This window comes from Phaethon aethereus (assembly GCF_964289735.1).
Source record: "Phaethon aethereus genome assembly, chromosome: 10".
NCBI lineage: Eukaryota > Metazoa > Chordata > Aves > Phaethontiformes > Phaethontidae > Phaethon > Phaethon aethereus.
Window position 1 is genome coordinate 15,881,533 of NC_138586.1, and position 18,798 is coordinate 15,900,330.

Sequence of the window (18,798 nt, forward strand, 5' to 3'; positions counted from 1 at the left end):
CCTGACAGCACGGGATCACGTGTGTCCCCCTCAGGCGAACCCGCAGGAGCACCCCCGTGCCCCGCCGCCAGGTTTGCAGACGCGGCTGGTGCGCTCGGCAGCCCCTGTGCAAGGGCGATTTCGTTTCGCTTGGAAGCCCCGGTGAATCCAGTCCCGCATCCCCGCTGGGTCCCCGCTCCAGAGCGCTTGAGGGCTTTGCTCATGCAGATGGACGAGCAATTCCGAAAAAAACCCTGAAAAACAAAACCGAGACACTCCAGATTTCACTTCCCGAAACAGCAGGAGCCGTAAGCACCAGCTGTGTCTAGCAGCTGTCACGTGCGTTAGGTTATACCGTTCCGGCACCGAACTATTATCGATCGATTCACGAACCGGGACTTCCCATCCAACAAAAATGTTTTGGTTTTAAATTATAGTTTGATGCATGGTTAGCACAGAAATAATTACACATGCGAAGCACGTGTTTGCGTCTCGTCACCACCCTGACGCGGGGCAAGGTGCCGGCTTCGCCACCACGTCAAGGCTGCGTGCACACCTGCCCAGAGAGGCAATGGCTTCGCACGCAGCGCGACGCTGCTCGCTCCTGCCCGCACCGGGGACGCGCACGGCGGCGGCGGCGGCAGGCTCCCGGCCGCCCCGCTGCCGGAGTTTAACGAGAGCTGCGAAACCGCCCGGGAAGCGTTAACTGGCGGGGGGTAAGGGCTCAACCACCTGGGGCTGGAAACCTTCCCCAAGGCCGCCGGGCCGTTAGCCGGCGCTGGCACGAGGCGAGGAGCCCACGAGCCACCCTCGGGACACGGCGCCGGGAGGTGGCAGGCAGCCACGCCGCGCCAAGGAGCCCACGGCTCTGCACGGGGAGGCCCGGGGATGAGTTTCACCGCAGGGCTAGAAATTGTCTAGAAAAGGGTTTTTTTCCCAGTTTTGTTTTTGGTTTGTTTTTTTTTTCCCCAGAAGCACCTCCCTGACAGAAACCCCTCTGTTCAGCTGCTTTTGGCAGAAAACCAGACAGGTATTTACTCCGGTCACAGGCCTCGCTGGCCGGACCAGCCACTGCCGGCGCTGGAGCCACATCGCCGCGTTACCACGGTGCGGTGAGCGCAGCCGAGACGCTGCCCCAGCACCTACCGTCAGCGCAAGCGCTGCACCTCCTTGACTCATCTAAATGTATTATCGTATATATGATATGTATACTCATTACTAATATATACTAATGTATAAAAATAACAACCACAACAATAATAAAAAAATAAAAATTGAAATAATCTTGACTGTGTGTTAGCGGTTAAACCTGCGAGCCCTGGGACGAGGCGCGGAGCTCCAGGTACACACGCACAGGGGAGGTGACAGTGCCCGTCTCCTGATGGAGACGTCCCCTCCCATGGCAACGCAGGTCACCGTAAGCAGAGGTGGTGTGGAGAAACAAACAGGAAACAATTATTCCTTATTTCTCATGACATGGGAATGAAACACTGCCCAAAAATGAACGCCAGCTTTATTCCACCTTCGTGGCCAGGGCGTCCCTTGCAAACCCCCTGTTAACACATGCATACAAACCCACTGCAGGGTAAAATTCAATGGTAAAATTCAATTTTTTTCAAGCTATAATGCATTATTTTATAGACTCGGCAGGTAGCAGGCTCAAAGGCTGGTTTTTGTGATCTCTTGTCATGACAGAGTCTCCAGCAAGCACAGCTTTGCTAAACAGCATGTCTGTGCAACGGGAAACCGGGCGCAGCGTGCTACAGAAGCGTCTTCTGCTGAGAAGCATCAGCATCGCGCAACCCGCCGGGCTTTGCGCGACACGCAGCAAGGCACAGCGCGTGCCGTCCCCCTAAGGCAGAAAGCAAGCACGCTGGATTCGTGCTGAAGAGCCGGCGCCGCCATCCCATCCTGCTGCTTATCTAAGGAAGCAGCAGCACACGGAGTATTTCCGACACAATATTAGAGGAGAGAATGTCCCCGTGCTGGTACCAGCGATACCTGGCGAGGCAGAGGCAGCGCATCCTCTCTGAACAAACCCCGCGGCCCACTCCCCCCCCGCTCCAGGGGGATGAAAGGAAAATGATCAGAAGGGAAGAAGCGATGGGAATTCGAGTGGTGCTAATAAAATATTCCCTTTGGTGGAGCAGAGGCTCACGGGCACAGCCAGCTGCGGCGCGGAGAGCAGGGATGATGCGGAGAGCTGGACCAACGTGAGAGTGAAGCAGCAGGAGGGGGAAGAAATGCCTCTGCCAGCCACGCCGATGGCTCTCCCTCGTGTCACCCCCGTGCAGCGGGACCCCTTCGACACGAGGGCTCCCCAGCAAGCGTCAATCCCCGAGAGACAGAGAGGATTGCAGTTTGGTTTGTCAACATGTAAAATACAGATATGTGTATACAAATACGCGTCACACCGTCACGGATGTAAAAAATCAGCATTTACAGGAACACTGTATGGCACCAGCGCTGCCCAAACCTGCCCAGTTCTCATCCCTGTGCGGATGGGACATGAAGGGTCAGAAACCCAGAGGACAGCTCTCCGACTGTTAACCAGCAGGTCCCACTGGGGCTTAGCCCCGACCTGCTCCTCTCCATCAGGAGCGGTGAGTTGGGAGTTCACGTCCCAGGCAGAGGAGCGGGGTGAGCAGCCAGCTCTCCCTCTGCCGTGGCTCCCGAAGCGTTTCACGCAGCCCCAATGCTTCAAATCAGGGTCAACCAGATCAGCCCCACCACTTAGACTGGGCAAAGTTTCCGCTCTCCAAACCGTCTCATTGCATGGTTGGGATTTATCTACTTTCTCCTAAACATGAAGTTGCTTTTAAAAAGGTCGGAGGCACACAAAAGCATGCACGTGCGTGTGAGTGTGTGCATGCACGTGTACATGCACACACTGTGGCTTAAGATACTGTGGATATAATCACTCTAGTAAAGGCAGCGTCTTAAACAGAAATATGTAACCATTTTGGCCAGGAACCAAACCAAACCAAACCCTCCCTGGCCCCAGACCACCCATTTAATCAGACTAAGCCAAGCCTTTCCGTGGTGCCCCCGAGCCGGGCATTGTTGGCCTTTCCAGGCTGCCCACTCCAGGAACAAGGCAGAGCATCGCCTCGCACATATGGGAGGCTACTTCCAGTGCACCGTTTATAGAGCAACCAATTTTTATTTTAGAGATAGTTAAGTGAAGTAACATGCAAAGAAACACGTGAGTAAGAGTTTCATCTGCCTCGGGCTCCTGCAAATCCTTTTCTTTTCCTCCGTCGTGGCACAATGCATTGGACGCCCATTATTCATCCCCTTAAAGCACAGTGTGTACATCCCCACTGTCTGTCCTTTGGCTGGAGCTGTGTTTGCAGATTTCCCGTGGGAAAGGAGGTGCTTCGCTTCTAAAGAATCAAACCAGAGCATTGCATGGGCCACGAGGATGCTGGTGGGGACTGGCCACCTGCACTGAAGGGCTTCGCCGGACCCGGTTGGGAGGTGAGCAGCAAAACCACCTGCAACTTGCCACGATGCCAGTGTGCTTCACGCCACGGGAGCAGGTCTCCACAACAATCCCAGTGCATGACAACTCCTCTTCCGCAGCGTCTTTCCTCCTGCTGTATGTCTGACCTTCTCTCTCCCCTGTCTTCACACACCCTCCGTATTATGTGCCTGGCCAGATTCCTAGGGGGGAGCCTTGAATTTGGAGTAAGTACAAAAACTGCTTGAACTACAGACAAAAATCTGTATTAAGTCAACTAGGACCAGGGGTCTGATATTTGCTGAGAGTATTTCATAAATCGTAGGTATTCTGTACCCCATGCGTGTTTGAACAACTCAAGATGAAACATGGTCTTCAACTTAACCGCCATGGAGACCTCAGTCTTCAAAAACTGCGAGGAACACAATTTAATATCAACCTTCTTATATTAAACAGGATTATCTTTAAAAAGCACCATTACATATTTATTAGTATGAAGAAATGCTTTTTTAGGGTTTTTTGTGTGTGTGAAGATACCATATTCTTTTATAAAACTGACTCAAGTCGCTTGCCCTGTCTTTGGAAATGTGCATTATTTCAGGAGAGGTTCTGAATGTCTTCCTCATTAAAAAAAGGCATGGAGAGACACCGAGCGACGCCGCTGGCACTGCTCATGGCCGGTGGCCCAGCAGCAGCGGCAGGACCAGGGCGATGGCCGCGGCAGCGCCTGGATGGGGGGCTGCGTTCCCGGGGTCGCTGCTGGGGACCGCGGCGCTGTCTTTGCTTTGCTGGTTCAGAAGCTGCTTGTTTGCAGAGGTGTCATCCACATCCAGGTCATATGCCAGCTCTGAAAGCAGACGGAGAAATAGGGTTAGTAACAGGCGGTGAGTGCCGGCATCCCGACCCACGGCACATCCAGCCCCCACCAGCCGTCGGGTCCCCAGGGCAGCCCGTGCCGGCAGCCAGGGACAGCTGGGTCCAAGTGTGGTCAAAGGCACCACGCAGGGGTGGATGGGCCAGAAATGCTCAGCAAATATCTTGTCAGTCCTGCACGCAGCCCTGGTCCGAGAGAGCCTCCCAGTAACCTACACAACACCTTATGCTTGGAAAGACCAAAAAATCACAACTATAACGTGCCTCAGGAAGAAAACAAAAGGGTTAAGGGGATCTGGCTTACTGGAGAGCTACTCCCAAAGAAAATCAGCTGAGCTTCGGCACGGGTGTTTAGCAATGCAAATCGTGCCTGCTCCCCAGACATCCCAAGATGCATGCAGGAGGGAGGAAATCTGAGCAAGTTCAACAGTCACCCAGAGGAGCACAAGACATCAAATACCTCCTGGCTGGAGGACCTGAGGAGCTCTGCATTATTGTAGTCTTACGTAAGTGTGTGCAAAATATGCTCCTTACAGCACTTTCAACATACCCATCCCATCCCCTGTCCACCTCATCAAAGCACTGGAGAGTGAGGAATGTGAATGGATCACGCACCCTGGCGTGCTGGTGTTGCAACGTGGGGACTCTGGGATGAAGCACATGGGAGCTCCAACCCAAGAAAATGTACAGTATAGAAGTTTTGATAGTCCTGGCAGAGGAGCATAACATTAACGGGGAAAAAGCTTGTGACAGCCTGTCACGGGCTGCAAGGGACCTGCTGAGCAGTAAGTCACAGTTGCCCTTGTCTCCCCGGGACAGGGAGAAATAAAAAAGTCCAAATAGAAAACATGGAAAGGCAAGAAACCAGCAATTCTCAGGGCTGAGAACAAAAAGCAAAAGGTGTTTTAAGATGCCATTAGATCCACCTGGGGCATTTGTACCTGCCCAGCATCTGGACCGAGAGGGTGCACTCATGCTTGACTCAAGGAAATGGGTCCCTCACTGCCCTTCTCGTGCTGCTGTTGTCTCCTTCTGGGGTCCAGGTTTCTCGCCCGGATGGGGATCAGTTAAGCCTGTCCGTCTCATCCCCAGAGCCTGGCCTTTGGAAGTGGAGGAAGCTGGTGGTTTCCATCAGAAGAGACCCTCGCTCAAGCCTTTCAAAAGCCCTCATGGATCACCAGCATACTGATGGGTTTGGATCATCCCACCCCACCCCTGAGAAAGAATCCAAGAGGCTGAATAAACACTCCAGCTAAAAAATGCCGCATCAATCCGATGAGCACCACTGCCAAGGCAAACAGGCAGTATTTCTTAATCAAAAATACCCAAACACTGCAAAACAAAAGCATAACAATGTTAGCGTGACATGTGAGTCAGCCCAGGCCATCAAAGAGGGTCAGAAACGGCTGAACGGGAGCAGGTATCCAGCCGCACAAAGGGCCAGGTGCAAGCAAAACCTGCCTGGTAAACTCTGACTTCTCCAGGAGATTCCCACAGATACTGGGATACCTTTTCTCCACAGCTTTCCTGCTGTTCTTCTTAATAGTACAAATAAGCTGCTGTCCTCCGGAGCTGCACACCCATGGGCAGGGCAGGAGAAGATGCCACCCTGAAAGGGATGTGCCAAGAGGCCACCTCTGCCCATCCCGCGCTGCTTTCCGAGCTCAGAAAGAAAAAGTCCCTCTGGTACAAGGGGTGCTCAGGTTTTGGGGCAGTTTTGGAGCAGCCTGGCTGCACCATCCTATTTTCCCAAGCTCATTTCTGCAGAATAAGTGAAGGGACATTGAGTTATTAAAATCACAGCAGATTATTTCGCAGTTGGTTGTTTTCCACAAGACCTGGTACAACGTCCAGGTACAACACGCTGGTACAACGTCCCATCAGGGCAACGATGACATGCCCTGGTGCATTTGGGAAGGTGTTTCCACACACTCCAAACACTCCTAAAGCCTAAAAGATGCCCCATGGGGTCACGGTACCATCAGGTACCCATGTGCTTCCAGGCCAGCGATCTGCAGCTGGTGGGCAGAGCTTTTGGGGCAGAATAGTCCCTTATTGGACATCCTAGCAAAACTAAAAAAAACCCCGGGGAACTGAATAACGACTCTTGCCTTCAGTTTAGAAAAGAAATTTGAAACAAAAGAGTGTTTCAGCAAGGTCCTTAACAGCACAAAGAGTTTTGACGTTCCCATTTAAAGTCTTACTCTGCGATGTTGTAATTTATGAGATTGCGAGTTCCTGTGCGGTTCGCAATGCAGCAGCTGAATCGTGTTGGATACGTTCAGCCAAAGTGTACCAAAATGATCATTTCAGACATATTCTTTTACATGGGAAATTTTCAGATTCTGGGATTTCACCTGAACTTGAGTAGGAGTAATTTTTTAAATCATGGCGTTTCACCCAAATGGGAGCGGCAGTTCTCTCATTCATCCTCTTCGACCAAATTAAAGAGAGGGAAACAGAAACCCTCTTGTCATCAGAGGTTTGAGAGCTATTTTCCTAGCCTTGTTTAACCACTTCAGAAGCTTAGTGCTTGGGTGTGCCGTTTGGTTTTGCTGTTCCTTCCATTGTTTCCTCCTCTGGGCTTATTTGTGCCCAATTGTATTTTTAGGCTTGTTGTATTTAGCCATACATATTTTATTTTGTATTAATAATGGATCTGTAACTCTTGCAAATCTCTTTCACTTGACTTCTAATGACCTTTAGTACATAGGAGGAAAGGGAAAAAAAAAAAGAATTGGCCTCTAACAGACCTGAGGCAGCTGATAACCAGGTCCAGGCGATAACAACGTTAAAAATATATAATAATCATAATAATTATATTTCAAATCCAGGAATCCAAATTAGCAAATGTTCCTAAGCAGGTCCTTCTTGAGAGAGCTTGACTCCTGTTTCCAGCCTTCGTTAGGATCCCTGGTTAGTCCAGGTCACCACCGCATCCCTGCACCTCCTGCACCACAGCCACCGGGACAGAGGAGCCCCGGCACCAGGGATGGAGCGGGGTAACAGAAAACGACCTCCCACATATGCCAGTTCGGTCACTTCCACCCAAAACTCTGCCTTCACGCTGCAAAATAACCTGAGAGAAGCTGCTCCTCTGCCTCCCCGCTCCCCAGCCATCTTGCATTACAGGCCTCCACGGCCCCAGCTGCGATCGCTCGCTTAATTTCCAACATTTTCTGCCTCAAAGTGGCCCTTTGGCCCACGAAAAGACTTTTTTTGGGGGTGGGAGAAACTAGAAAAATCTGTTTCTGTTTATAATCAGTCGGAGTCCAGAGGGTATTACCAACAATCTGCACTAATTACGTATTCAATCTTCACTCATCTTGTCCTCTGGGCTGCGGATTAGATAATCCCCTTAAAATAATAGTCAATCATTAGCTCTGCTGGTTTCTTCCCCCCGCACGCAAGCCGAGCGCGCCGTGCCGTTTCCCGGAGCCCTTACGTAGCCGGTGAAAGGTCTCCAGCCGACGCGAGCCGGCCCCTCTAACGCAAAGCTGCTGCGCTTTGCTCCCGGGACGGCAAAGGCTTCTGTGGTCTCGCAGCGCGGATGACAAAACCTGCTGCCAGCTGTACAACGCACACTTTCTCCATCCGCAAAATGAAGCGGCAGCATTTTTCCGTGGATTAGGGCGAGAATTAGGCGTACCGACTCCGTGCACGCTTATCGGGCAGGAATCATCAAAAAGCTCTTCTTGCTGCACCACGCTAGCTTTGGAGACGGCTACAAAAGGCGGCTGAAGCGGGAGGAGACTGGGTTTGAGTTGGTTTATTAAGTCCCACGGCAGCTGGCGCAGAAGCCAGGAGGACGAGTACCGGCACGCAGGCAGCGTTACGGCAAGCGTTCCTGTGCCAAATCCACCGCCGCCTCCTGAAACACCCCTTTTCACCCCTAACAGGGCAACACGGTCTTCAGCAGAGAACCGATAGCAAACGCCACTCCGGCAAATGACCTCCAAGAGGACAGTGCCTGGCTCCCGCAGGCTGGCTCGGCTGCTGCCCAGCGCCCGGAGCCAGGGAATGTCATCTCGCGGGCAGGCATCTGGGCTGCCCGCCTGCCAAGCCCGCCCCGGCAGATGGCTCCAGCGATGGACCTAATATAGTAACAGAGTCGTGACGGATGGCCATGCACGAAAACCACTTCGCCGTGTCACTCGATAGCTCTGCTGGTGCCCTGTGCCCTGGCAACGGGTGCGAAGGGGATCCCCTCGCAGGCAAAACCATCGTGCCTAACGTAGCGTGTTCACCGAACGAGGCTGCCGAGTGGGACAAAGCGCTTGCGGGCACGTGGTGATGGCTCTTGTTTGCAAATGATGGAAACTCTGTGGTGTGAAGGGACTGGCGAACGGATCGTGACTGTGTGTTTCCAGTAATCGTGGAACACATTGAGTAGAAACGCCAGAGACAAGTAGGGCAGCTTGGCAAGCTCCTGCAGCTCTCACGGTCAGTTGTGAACATCTGCCTGTGCATGTCCTTCAGGATTTGTCTAGGAAAGCATATGCTACCATTGCTGACGAGAATTACAATCTCTGGGGTGCGTTGCTTTATTTAATTTTTTTAAGCAGCAAGCCTCGTCGGTGTGAGGAACAAATTGCCAGCAGATGCAGCAGACTCCAAAGCAAGACTAGATTCCTTAAAGAGAGAGATGTTTGAGTCAAGCCCAAGCTGTTGATTCATTACAAGGTGAAGCATAAGAACCAATGATCCCACAGACCAGACTGCCTGACCCTGGCTCCCAACTCTCTCCACCTCTACAGCACCAACCACTTCACTCTCACAGGTGTTTGCACCTGAAATCTAGAAGAACAGTCCAATTTCATCTCAAACTCCTCCTGTTGGAACACCAAAGCTCTGCTCACCTCAGCCTCCAGCTATCTGGCTTTCTCATGCAAGCAGCTCATACTACAAACACACCTCTGTCTCCACAAAGAGAACATCTGAACCCATCCATGGAGTTATATGGCGCACACGGCCACTGCTGCGCAGAGAGAACCAGGACCCCCAACTCTCTGCTTCTCCAAAACGCCTTAAAATCTTCCAAACACCAAGCCAAGCATGGTTTCATCTCACCAGGGAGGTTTTGCCTTCCGGCTTATTACCACTAAAATCCTGGAGCACCAACAGGTTTGCCAGTTGTCATCTTGTGCAACGAGCTGCAACAGCCCAGCCGTAGGTGCGGCCGCGCCGGCGCGTAATTAAAGCGCTGAGCCGGGGCTGGCCGCGATGCTTGTGTTGGCACAGTTGTGAGATCACCGAGATGGATGCGCAGCATGTGCATGGTCTTGTGCCTCTGCTTTTCCACCTCCTCCGCAGCAATTTAGGAGGTGCGGCTCTTGGCAATACAGATTTGGAAAAAAAGGAAAAAATTCTGGCTCAACACCATCCTGCTGCCGTCGGCAACGTGGCCGAGGGAGCCTGGCGCAGCTCGGCAGCAAGCGGTAAAACCAACTTCCTGGGCAGAAACCCAAGGGAATCGGGTTTGGGATTGCTGATTTGCAAACCAAGACTTTTCCCTCGCTTGCCTCTTCGACACATCCTGGCTGCCGGCATGCTGCCGATGGCCTGCAGCCTGCAGCATGTGTTCATGAGCAACCCGAAGACCGCAGGCACCACCACAAAACCAGTACCGATTCGGCAGAAGTTCCCTCAGGACTGAAGCAATCTGGAGGGCAGCAACCAGGTTGATTTGGGGGGACCAAGTCATCCAGCATGGAGAGGTGAGGAAGCTCCAGCTCAGCCCCACACTAGGGGTGCAACCAGGTGCTGCTCGGGGTGCACGAGGCAATTGGCCATGAGCTCTGCGAGGCAGCCGGTACACACCCTCCAGTTCCTCAACTTCCAGCACTACCACAAGTCTCGTCCACAGATGTCCTCAAGCCTTCGATGGGGCAAAGGGACAAAACACCCCCAAAAACCCAAAACAACACACAGTACGAGCAGAGGGGCTGCACCATGACCCCAATTCAAGTGACTACTCCTCCACCCAACCTGAGCCAGAGGCTGGTGGTGAGGAAGGACTATCAGTTATGACCTGGGCCTGTGTTTACTTTGAAAACATACTCATTAAATTCTTCTTTGCTCCTTGGTGTGCCCTAGATTTGCCCCGAAGAGAATCTGGCGTCTGCAATTGCATTAATCATTTTCCCTCCGGTAGCAAGTGAAAGAGTTTCTTGAACTGTACTCGCAGAGTGGAGCCATGAAAACGTGTTTAGCAAAACACACTCATGTAATCTATTAAATATTAACAAATCTCATTAGCATTATTAATTGGAAGCACTGGAGTCCTTGCACTTGATGACAAAGCAGCATGCCCCGGTCTGATATCCAGCTGTTCTGTCCAGAAAAAGAGCAGCTACATAAAGGAAGTTTACATAAAGGAGAGAAGAACTGAAAAATAGGGAGCTGAAGATTGACAGCCAAAAGCATCTACAAAGGCAGGAGTCAAGAAAGAAAAAGAGGAAAAACTGGATATAGAAGAGTATGAATGAAAGTGAAGTGATTTATGAGGCAGCAATATAGGACTGGGTCAAGCAATGTCTCTGCAGATCCCCCACGTACCTCAGCCCACCCAGACGTGGAGTGACCCTCTCCCTCTTTGGAGACCTTCAAGGTCTAAACTCCCCTTCTCATCACTCTGCTGTCACCTAAGACATCTCAGGACATCTTGATTTTGGGAGGTAACATTCCTAGTGATAGCAGAGCAAAAAGAAATGCTTCATATTTCCTCTAATGACTAAAACCAACATCATCACATCAAACTGAAATTTTCTCCTTCATCTTTGCTCCCTGAAAAGCTCTTTGGGTATGACCAGGACAGGTAGCTCTTGCTTGCTACCTGCTGGCCTTCAACTCTCCAAACTCAGGACATTTAGTGACATTCATGTACTAGCAAGACCTGCCAAGACGCAGTCCGAAGGGGAACAGCAATGGTCCCTGCCTTCCAAATGCCAGCTGCTAAAAGCAGTCATTAAGGCAGACGGATGTTTCTCAATGCTTGATCAGAAAACCCATGGTGGTGTTACAGCACCCAGGAATATCTGACATCTTCCTTTGTGACTCACTGCGTGCGGAGACCAGACTTGAACGGGGTCCAGGCCACAGAGACCAGGTTTTGTGGCATTCATGCTTCAAGTGGGCAGTTGGGAATGTGCCTCTTCAACCAGAAGGGCCCGGGACTTGGTGCAATGTCTACATTCAGTAAAAAATCCCTGGATATCCATCATTGCCTTATGCTTGTACGGAAAAGAAAAATCAAAGGCGGCTGGTGTTTTGCTCCTTGAGCACACATGTAAAGAAAGTGCCTGAGCAGTGCTCCCAGCCCGGGGATCAAACTGACAAGAGGCTCCACCAGGCTATAACTTATGATGCCAAGGGAAAGAAATGGAGTGAGGTTTTGGGTCATAACCCGAATTCGGGTTGAGCACAGACATAGCTGCTCAGCCCACAGGTAGAGCTGGCAGGTAGGCTCAGGCATGGCGGTATGCACACATCTGCTTAGCCTGCCTCTGCTCCTGCAGAAACTGCCCAAGGTTTTGTGCTCTTACACCGCCCGGGATCACCAGCGCTGATGGAGAGCAAACCCCCCCGCCCGTGCTGGAGGAACGTTTGCAGAGCAGGGGCTGAGGTGAGAGCGCTGCCAAGGGGAGGGAGCTGAGAGGCTACAGCACCTCCCGGCTTTTTTAATTGCCTTAAGCTGCTAAAGTAGATAAATAAATAAATAAAACAATAAATAAAACACTGGCCCTGCATTAAAACAACATTAAAGTGACTTCAGCCTATAAAAACGGGGTAATGCAGGAGGCCCTGGGAAATATCACCATACCCGACTTTCCCGCTTTATATAGAAAAAGAAGGTTTGGGCTCATAGGCTCAAACTTTTTAACAGCTTCAGGTCATGTTCCCTGTGCTGGAAGGAGCCCCGGGAACAGCCGCTGAAGTCTGAAGCCAGGACCTGGCTTTGCACTGCCTTCTGCACGGCTGCAGAGAAAGACCCAAATTAAACCCAGCTGCTTACCGGGTGCGTGTAACATCTGACGCAAAACCGGGGCTGGTTCCTGCTCCCTGCCTCCCTCCCAGACTGAGAGCAAACCTTGGCCCCAAAGCACTGGTGGAACGACGGTGCTGAAAGCTACAGCTGGATGGCGGTGGCAGCTCCGGTGGGGAACCCAGCGTCATCCCAGCTGGGCGCCAGGACACCGTGGCTGCAGTGCTCGGGCTGTGCCGGATCCATCTCACCATGCTTGCTCTTTCCTGGGCGCCAAGGGCTCCCCGTCATGCTAGGGGACCGGCAGCTGGGACCTCGTCAAGCCGGTGCTCATAGCTGGGACCACGGTGGAGCTCAAGGAGACCACCTTGTCTGTCCCTACCCCAGGAGGAGGGAGCAAGGGAGGGAGGGGATCGGCCGTGGGCTCCTGTCCAGCACCTCCCCGGGTCAGCTTGTACGTGCAGCCATGGAGTGCACCGGGGAAGGGGACGCACAGCTCACGTGAGAGCATCCAAATTGCTCTGGGGACACATCCATCGGGCCAGCGAGCAGTGAAACAAGGAGGCGACAACACAAGAGGGCTCTGAGGTCCAAGTCCGTGAATGCCTCCCCCTCCGTCCTATCTGTAGCACTCACAGCTCAGTCTCAGGAATGTCACAATCACGGTGGAAAATCAAAATAAAGAGGCTACGTAATCCAGTTTGTAAATCCCTTGAAAAATACAAAATCCTCTTTAAAAGGGATTACGGAGATTAGAGATAAAAGTTTCCTGGAAATTCAGAATTGCATTATAGCCTCCCTCCTCTCCCACCCTCCCAGAAAAGAGGAAAGAGATGCACTTGTGCCCTGCATCACCCCACCGCACTGCTCCCTGGCCATCACCCCGGCCTCAGGGAGCAACAGCAGCTCCCTGCAGCCCCTGAAAATGGCACAGCTGTTTCTATCTGATTTTGACCTAAACACTATTTTGGGGCTTTATCTGCTGCATGTAGGGCAGAGCCTGTGGGCAACATGCATTGGTGGTAGAAATGCCCCTGCATCAGGGAGAGGAGGCGATGCCTGCCAGCCTCCTGCACGCTTTTTGGTCCATCCCTTTGCCGCACAGGCTCCGCGGGACCGCGCGACGTGCTGCCGGGGTTTCGTGAGCTGCAGGACCGCATCCAGCACTATGGGTGCCCAGCAGAAAAAAGGCCTCTTAAATCATGGTGGTCTTCTAAAAATCAAGATGTTTCACTTCGCAGTACCAATGGTGACAACGTTATCAAGGGGAGAAAGGCCAAACACTCATGTGCCGATGATAGGAGAATATTTAGCAGCCATGCCATTATTATTCTGATAGATTAAAATCAGCATTTTGTTTAACATTTTGACTCGAGTATCCACAGTCAATGGTGGCAGAACAATTTCTTTTGGGAATTTTTATTCTGTGAGAGTTTTCGTGCTTTCAGTCTTATTTGGAACAAAACAAAAAAAAAAAGAAAAAAAGATTGCAATATTAGCATTCCCGGCAGAGCACGCATTCAAGTTCCTGACCTGTTATTGCTCAAGGACTTCTGCAGCTGCAGATGCCTGTTTGGAGCTACAGTTAGGTCACTTTGAATGATGCTCATAGAGTAAGGATCAAAATACTTACAGCTTGATCAAAAGGACATTTTATGAACGTTGCAGCCCAAGTTAAGTGCTGATGTGAATACTTATGTTTGCCCTTATATTAGCACAGCTCAGTTCTAATAAAATTAACACCCTTATAAATAATGCACTCAATTTTTATTTGTTTCATGTTTTTGTGCCTTATGGCTTTGAAAACATATCCTCAAAACCTTTCCATCACTCTGGGAACGTCTAGCTGTGTTAGGATCTGGAAATCAACTTCTTCCTCCAGAGGAATAAGGGGGGTTGCTGCTTTGTACTGTTGCTTCACCTGCTCTAACCTGCATTTATCCACCAGACATTGTTTTTCTTCCCCCCACAAAAGAGGGTTACACTGTGAGACTCTTTCTTTTCCCAGTAGGAAATACTACCTGTAAACAAACAACTAAAAACCGAACTACAAGCACCAGCAGCATCAATAGTCCTTTGAAAACAGACAACAGAAAAAACAAAGCAGGGGAAAATCCAGTCTCTTTTCTGCATTTCACTTGCACATTAGAGGCAAAATGAACTTACCAGTCCAGGACAGGGGACATCTTATTGGCGCAATACAGCCGGTTAACTGTTCTTTAGAGATATTCATCGCAAAAGCCAGAACAGAAAGAGCATTTTCCCCCCTTTTATTTATTTATCTTTTTTTGTGCCAACTCACCTTAGCTGAAAAGCACATTGAGATTGTAATTATGGGAGGTCTCATCTAGTAGATTTGTAAACTCAGCTATCGGCTTGAATTACTGGAATTAGCAAGGCTAATTTAATGTCACTGTTCAAAATAGCTCAGATTTGGAATTTCTTAATGGCCTTAGGAGAAGGAGTCTTTATGCATACTGCAATCTAGGCTTCATTCTTAGACTAAATTCCTTCTCATAGATTTTGTGAATGCCCTGTTTTGTAGCCAACACAAACTCTGTCCAGTAAAATAATGTAAGGACTCAGAATGAAAAGAGATTAGCTGTTCCCTGCTCCTGTTATTTTAAAGCAGAAATAACTTTGGCTTCTACTGATTCATAGACAAAGCTTGAAATGCAAAGCATGCTCAACTCCAGATTCAGCATGAAAAGGACCTTAAAATATTCCTGAGTGCAAGTAATGGACTTATTAGAGGGATGAAAAGAGGCACTTTTCACAGAACCCCAAGCTCTTTAGTCTTGTCATATCAATAATCTTGCTTAAGAATTTCATTCTGTTTACATTTCTTTCCCTTCCAAATATCCTGCCTGACTCCTATGAAATACAACATTTACACTTTTAAAGCGTTAATTTATTTCTGTTAATGCTCGGTGGCAAGTGGTGTAAAATGTCTGCAGATCACCCAAAGTGTGAGCGGATGTGACGGCGTGTGACAGGGAACAATTCTGTATGACATGCAGTTTTATGCCTGACAATCAATAAATGAGGAGGTAATTTTAAAGACCTGGTTAAAAGCATCTTCTTTAAATAATGACAGTTGATTGTGTTGGGACCCAACATACCTGCAATCTGTTCTCCTCTCTTCTTTATGTTTAACACCCACAAAAACAATGCTGACAGTGAGAAAAAAAGGCTTTATGGATATCAGGAAGGAAATTTGCCTAGCTGTCCTTAAGCTACCAAACAATACTCTTTTTTTTACCCAGATTGCTTAGTCTTTGCAGGATGGTTTAATCTAAAACCAGCACTAAGCAACTAGTAGCAATTTTGCCTCTTTGAAGAAATGGCTGAAAAACAAAAACATTTCAGGAACAAATTACAGAAGCCTGTGTAGAAATCCCAGGAAAGCAGATGAAGATGTCCCTGATCGCTGCTTTTTAAGGAGCAAGGGGAGATTTTTTTTCTCCACTTGGTTCCGTGTCCCCGTGACAATTTGCACCAGTTGGGAGCGTTGTAGCATGGAGGGGATAGACGATGCGCTGGGCTACATCTGCCCATGGCCCTCCCTGAGACAGCACTGGCAGAGACCAAAAATCCCCAAAACACCGTGAAACGATGGGCAGCCATCCCGGGATGGCCGTGCACGGCACGTGGTATGGGCCAGTGATGACTTTCACAGACCCAACTGTGCGGTTTTGCTCTGGCAAGGCAAAGCCCAGCAACTGCCTGCTGCCTTTCACCCAAGGGTCTCAAAGCACACCGCAGGCATTAATTACGCCCTCTGCTTTGCAGAGATTAATTAAGCACCGAAGCCTCACAGTCCCCCAGAGCTCAGCACAAGCCTCTGTTCACTAATGGCTAAAACTGAGCCGAGGTTGCAGTGAGGCTTCACGAGCCCTGATGGACAAGCTGGGAAAAGCACCTCTGAGCACCCCGAGTTCCTTTGCAGCAGCAGCCTCCTTCCCCTGGGATGCCTTTAATTCCCCCGGACACATCCCAGCAAGTCCCTCTGTGAAGGTAGCCATCCAAGGCTTTGCTCTGAAAACACTCTTTATGGCAAGGCACGGAACCCAGAGAGACCAGGGAGCAGCGAGCGCCAGGAGCAGTCCCGTCCCACAGCCATCTTGCAGTGCATCTGCTCAGCCCCTACTTCTAAGGACACCTCAAGAGGTCTCTGACATTGTCGGTCATTTTTCCTAACGAGGAACTCAACAGCCCTGATGGGACATCCTGCATCCCTGTGCCAAGAAGCAAGAGAAGCTCCTCAAATCATCCTCGTTGCTTCCTCGTGTGCCGCTGGCTGCTGGGCTGCTGTGTCAGGCTGCAGAAGGTGACCAGGCTGCCTTTTTTTGCCCATCCTCCCAACCCATCCAGCTGTGAGGGACGTCCCCAGCAGCTCTGCCAGCAGAGCTGTGGGGAGGCATCCTGACATGCACGGACCCTTTGAGATACTCCAGAAACCACCCTCACTGCAGCATTTGCAGAGCTGGCATCCTTCGCTGGGTCAAACCTACATGCATCGCATGGGACTTGTGCAGCCGCGGTCCCTCAGGAAGCCTCCCGTGATGCTCCAGCAAAGCTGCAAGGGAGAGGCAGGGGCTGAAACCACGTCGCTGTGGTCATCCATCTGGATGACTTTGTGTCTTCTCAGAAGTTGACCAAACCATTTGCCCAGGGCACAGGTGCCAAGCAATGATGGATTTAGACATGCAGCCTGCAGACTCACAAACATCCGCTGTCACTGTTTCTTTAGCAACAAATGCCTGGATGAAATAGGTGACAAGTGCATTAAAAAAATATGATACCTGTGCAGCAGAAAGCTGGAAGGCAAAGGGGGATTGCCAGTCCCTGAAGCTAACAAAAAGTGCTGGCTGTGCTGCAGCTGCAGCCTGGGAAACCCATTAAGACCACATGGAGTGTCAAATTGTATGTAACATGAGTGCTGGGCTTGCAGGCACTGTGTGATGGCAGCCCTGCGATGGAGCCGGGCGGAAAGCAGGTCCGAGGAGACTGGAGACGACCAGAGTTTCTCAGCACACGCCTGCCTTTGCCTCCCAAAAACTGGGAAGAGCAGGTGAACGGGCACAGCCCTGCACAGCCCCCCAAGGAAATGCAGATACACCGTGGGTTTGCACGGCCCCGAAAAGCCTGAGCTGTGGGTCAAGGCAGAGGCAGAGAAAGTATCTTCCAGCCCCAGCTGTGGGATGCAGAGGGGGAGATGCCCAGGGAGGGATCCCTCAGAGCAGAGCTTGCTCTAGGGGCTGCATCTATTTGCTTTGCTTTAGGGTCAGTGCAGTCCCGCAGCCGTCCAGTCCCTCAGTGCAGGTTTCAATGGGATGGAAGTGCTTTAGGAACCTCTGGGCAATCCCGCAGTGGTCCTGGTTACCCTGTATCCCACATAACAGGAGCTGGTTAAGTATTTTTACAGATAGGTTTCTGCTCTCTAATATATGCAACTGGTCAGGGTTAGTCTCACTGCTATTAGGAACCGAAATGGCTGTCAAACCTTTTGCTTCCCAACACAAGCACAGCAGTTCTTTTCATTCAATGTGTAGAAATATCTCCTTGTTATGTCCTTATTTTTGTATTTTATTTTATCTTTTTGTTGGTACACAGAACCGTTTTTCTTTTTTCCACATTTTCTAATGAGTTCTGGCGGTGGGAAGTTGTTTGTAAATCACACAAATATTTGTTTTACTGGAAACATCTGCTTTAACACATTTGTCTTAAAAAAACATATTTCTTTTTTAAACAAAGGTATTAAGCTGCGATGTAAATTGGGCACATCTGTTTATGAGTCACTGCAATAGCACTGCCTCCAATGCACCAGATCACACGGATCTCCAGGGGCCTGATCCAGCAGAAATTGGAAACTTACAGCTCACTCGGCTCCCTTTTCCGGCACTACTTTTCCGAGAGTATTGCTGCCCGATTTAATAAATTAAGGCCACTAAATAAGAAAGACCTATTTAGCATCTGTTAATAGCATTAAGAATCTGGCCCAGCAGACACTTAAGTATCAGCAAGGTACTTAAGCCACAGGCACCCCAGGACCCAATTACTTGTGCGTGGGGGACACTCCTAGCTGGGGACTCCAGGCTGTACCACAGCTACCTCTGCCCATGGTGCCGGACTGCCTCTGCTGCCTTCAGCCGCTCAGTGCTGCCTTGAAAAGCACTTAGAGATGCAAACCCGATGGAAAGACATCAGCTGAACCTCCAAGATCAAAATCTGACCCACCAGCTGGTATTTGTTCACTGGAAATACAAGGACCAGCGGATCTTGGGCAGTGGTCTGGGGCCCAGGAGAAACCGTTCGGCTTCATTTTCTGGAGTGGTTGGAGAGCATCCCGATTCTTCTGGGTAAATAAAGCAAATGGGGGCAGGAAGGGTGCATCAAAAAGGGCAAGGAGATGCCTGGAGAGGGCAGATTCAGGACCTCCATCCCCATAAGAGCTGCAAGTCCCCACCACCCCACCAGGGCAAAGCTTTCTGATTGC

General features: G+C 50.4%; 1 protein-coding gene across 1 annotated transcript in view; it reads right to left on the minus strand.

Moving 5' to 3' along the window:
- Window positions 1–4,038: 4,038 nt before the first annotated feature.
- GPC3 (glypican 3) overlaps window positions 4,039–18,798 on the minus strand; it is a 152,506-nt gene continuing 137,746 nt past the window's right edge. The window contains exon 8 of the mRNA XM_082004242.1: window positions 4,039–4,289. Coding sequence (XP_081860368.1) covers window positions 4,114–4,289 — 176 coding nt within the window. The 3' untranslated portion in view covers window positions 4,039–4,113. The remainder of the gene's footprint in view (window positions 4,290–18,798) is intronic.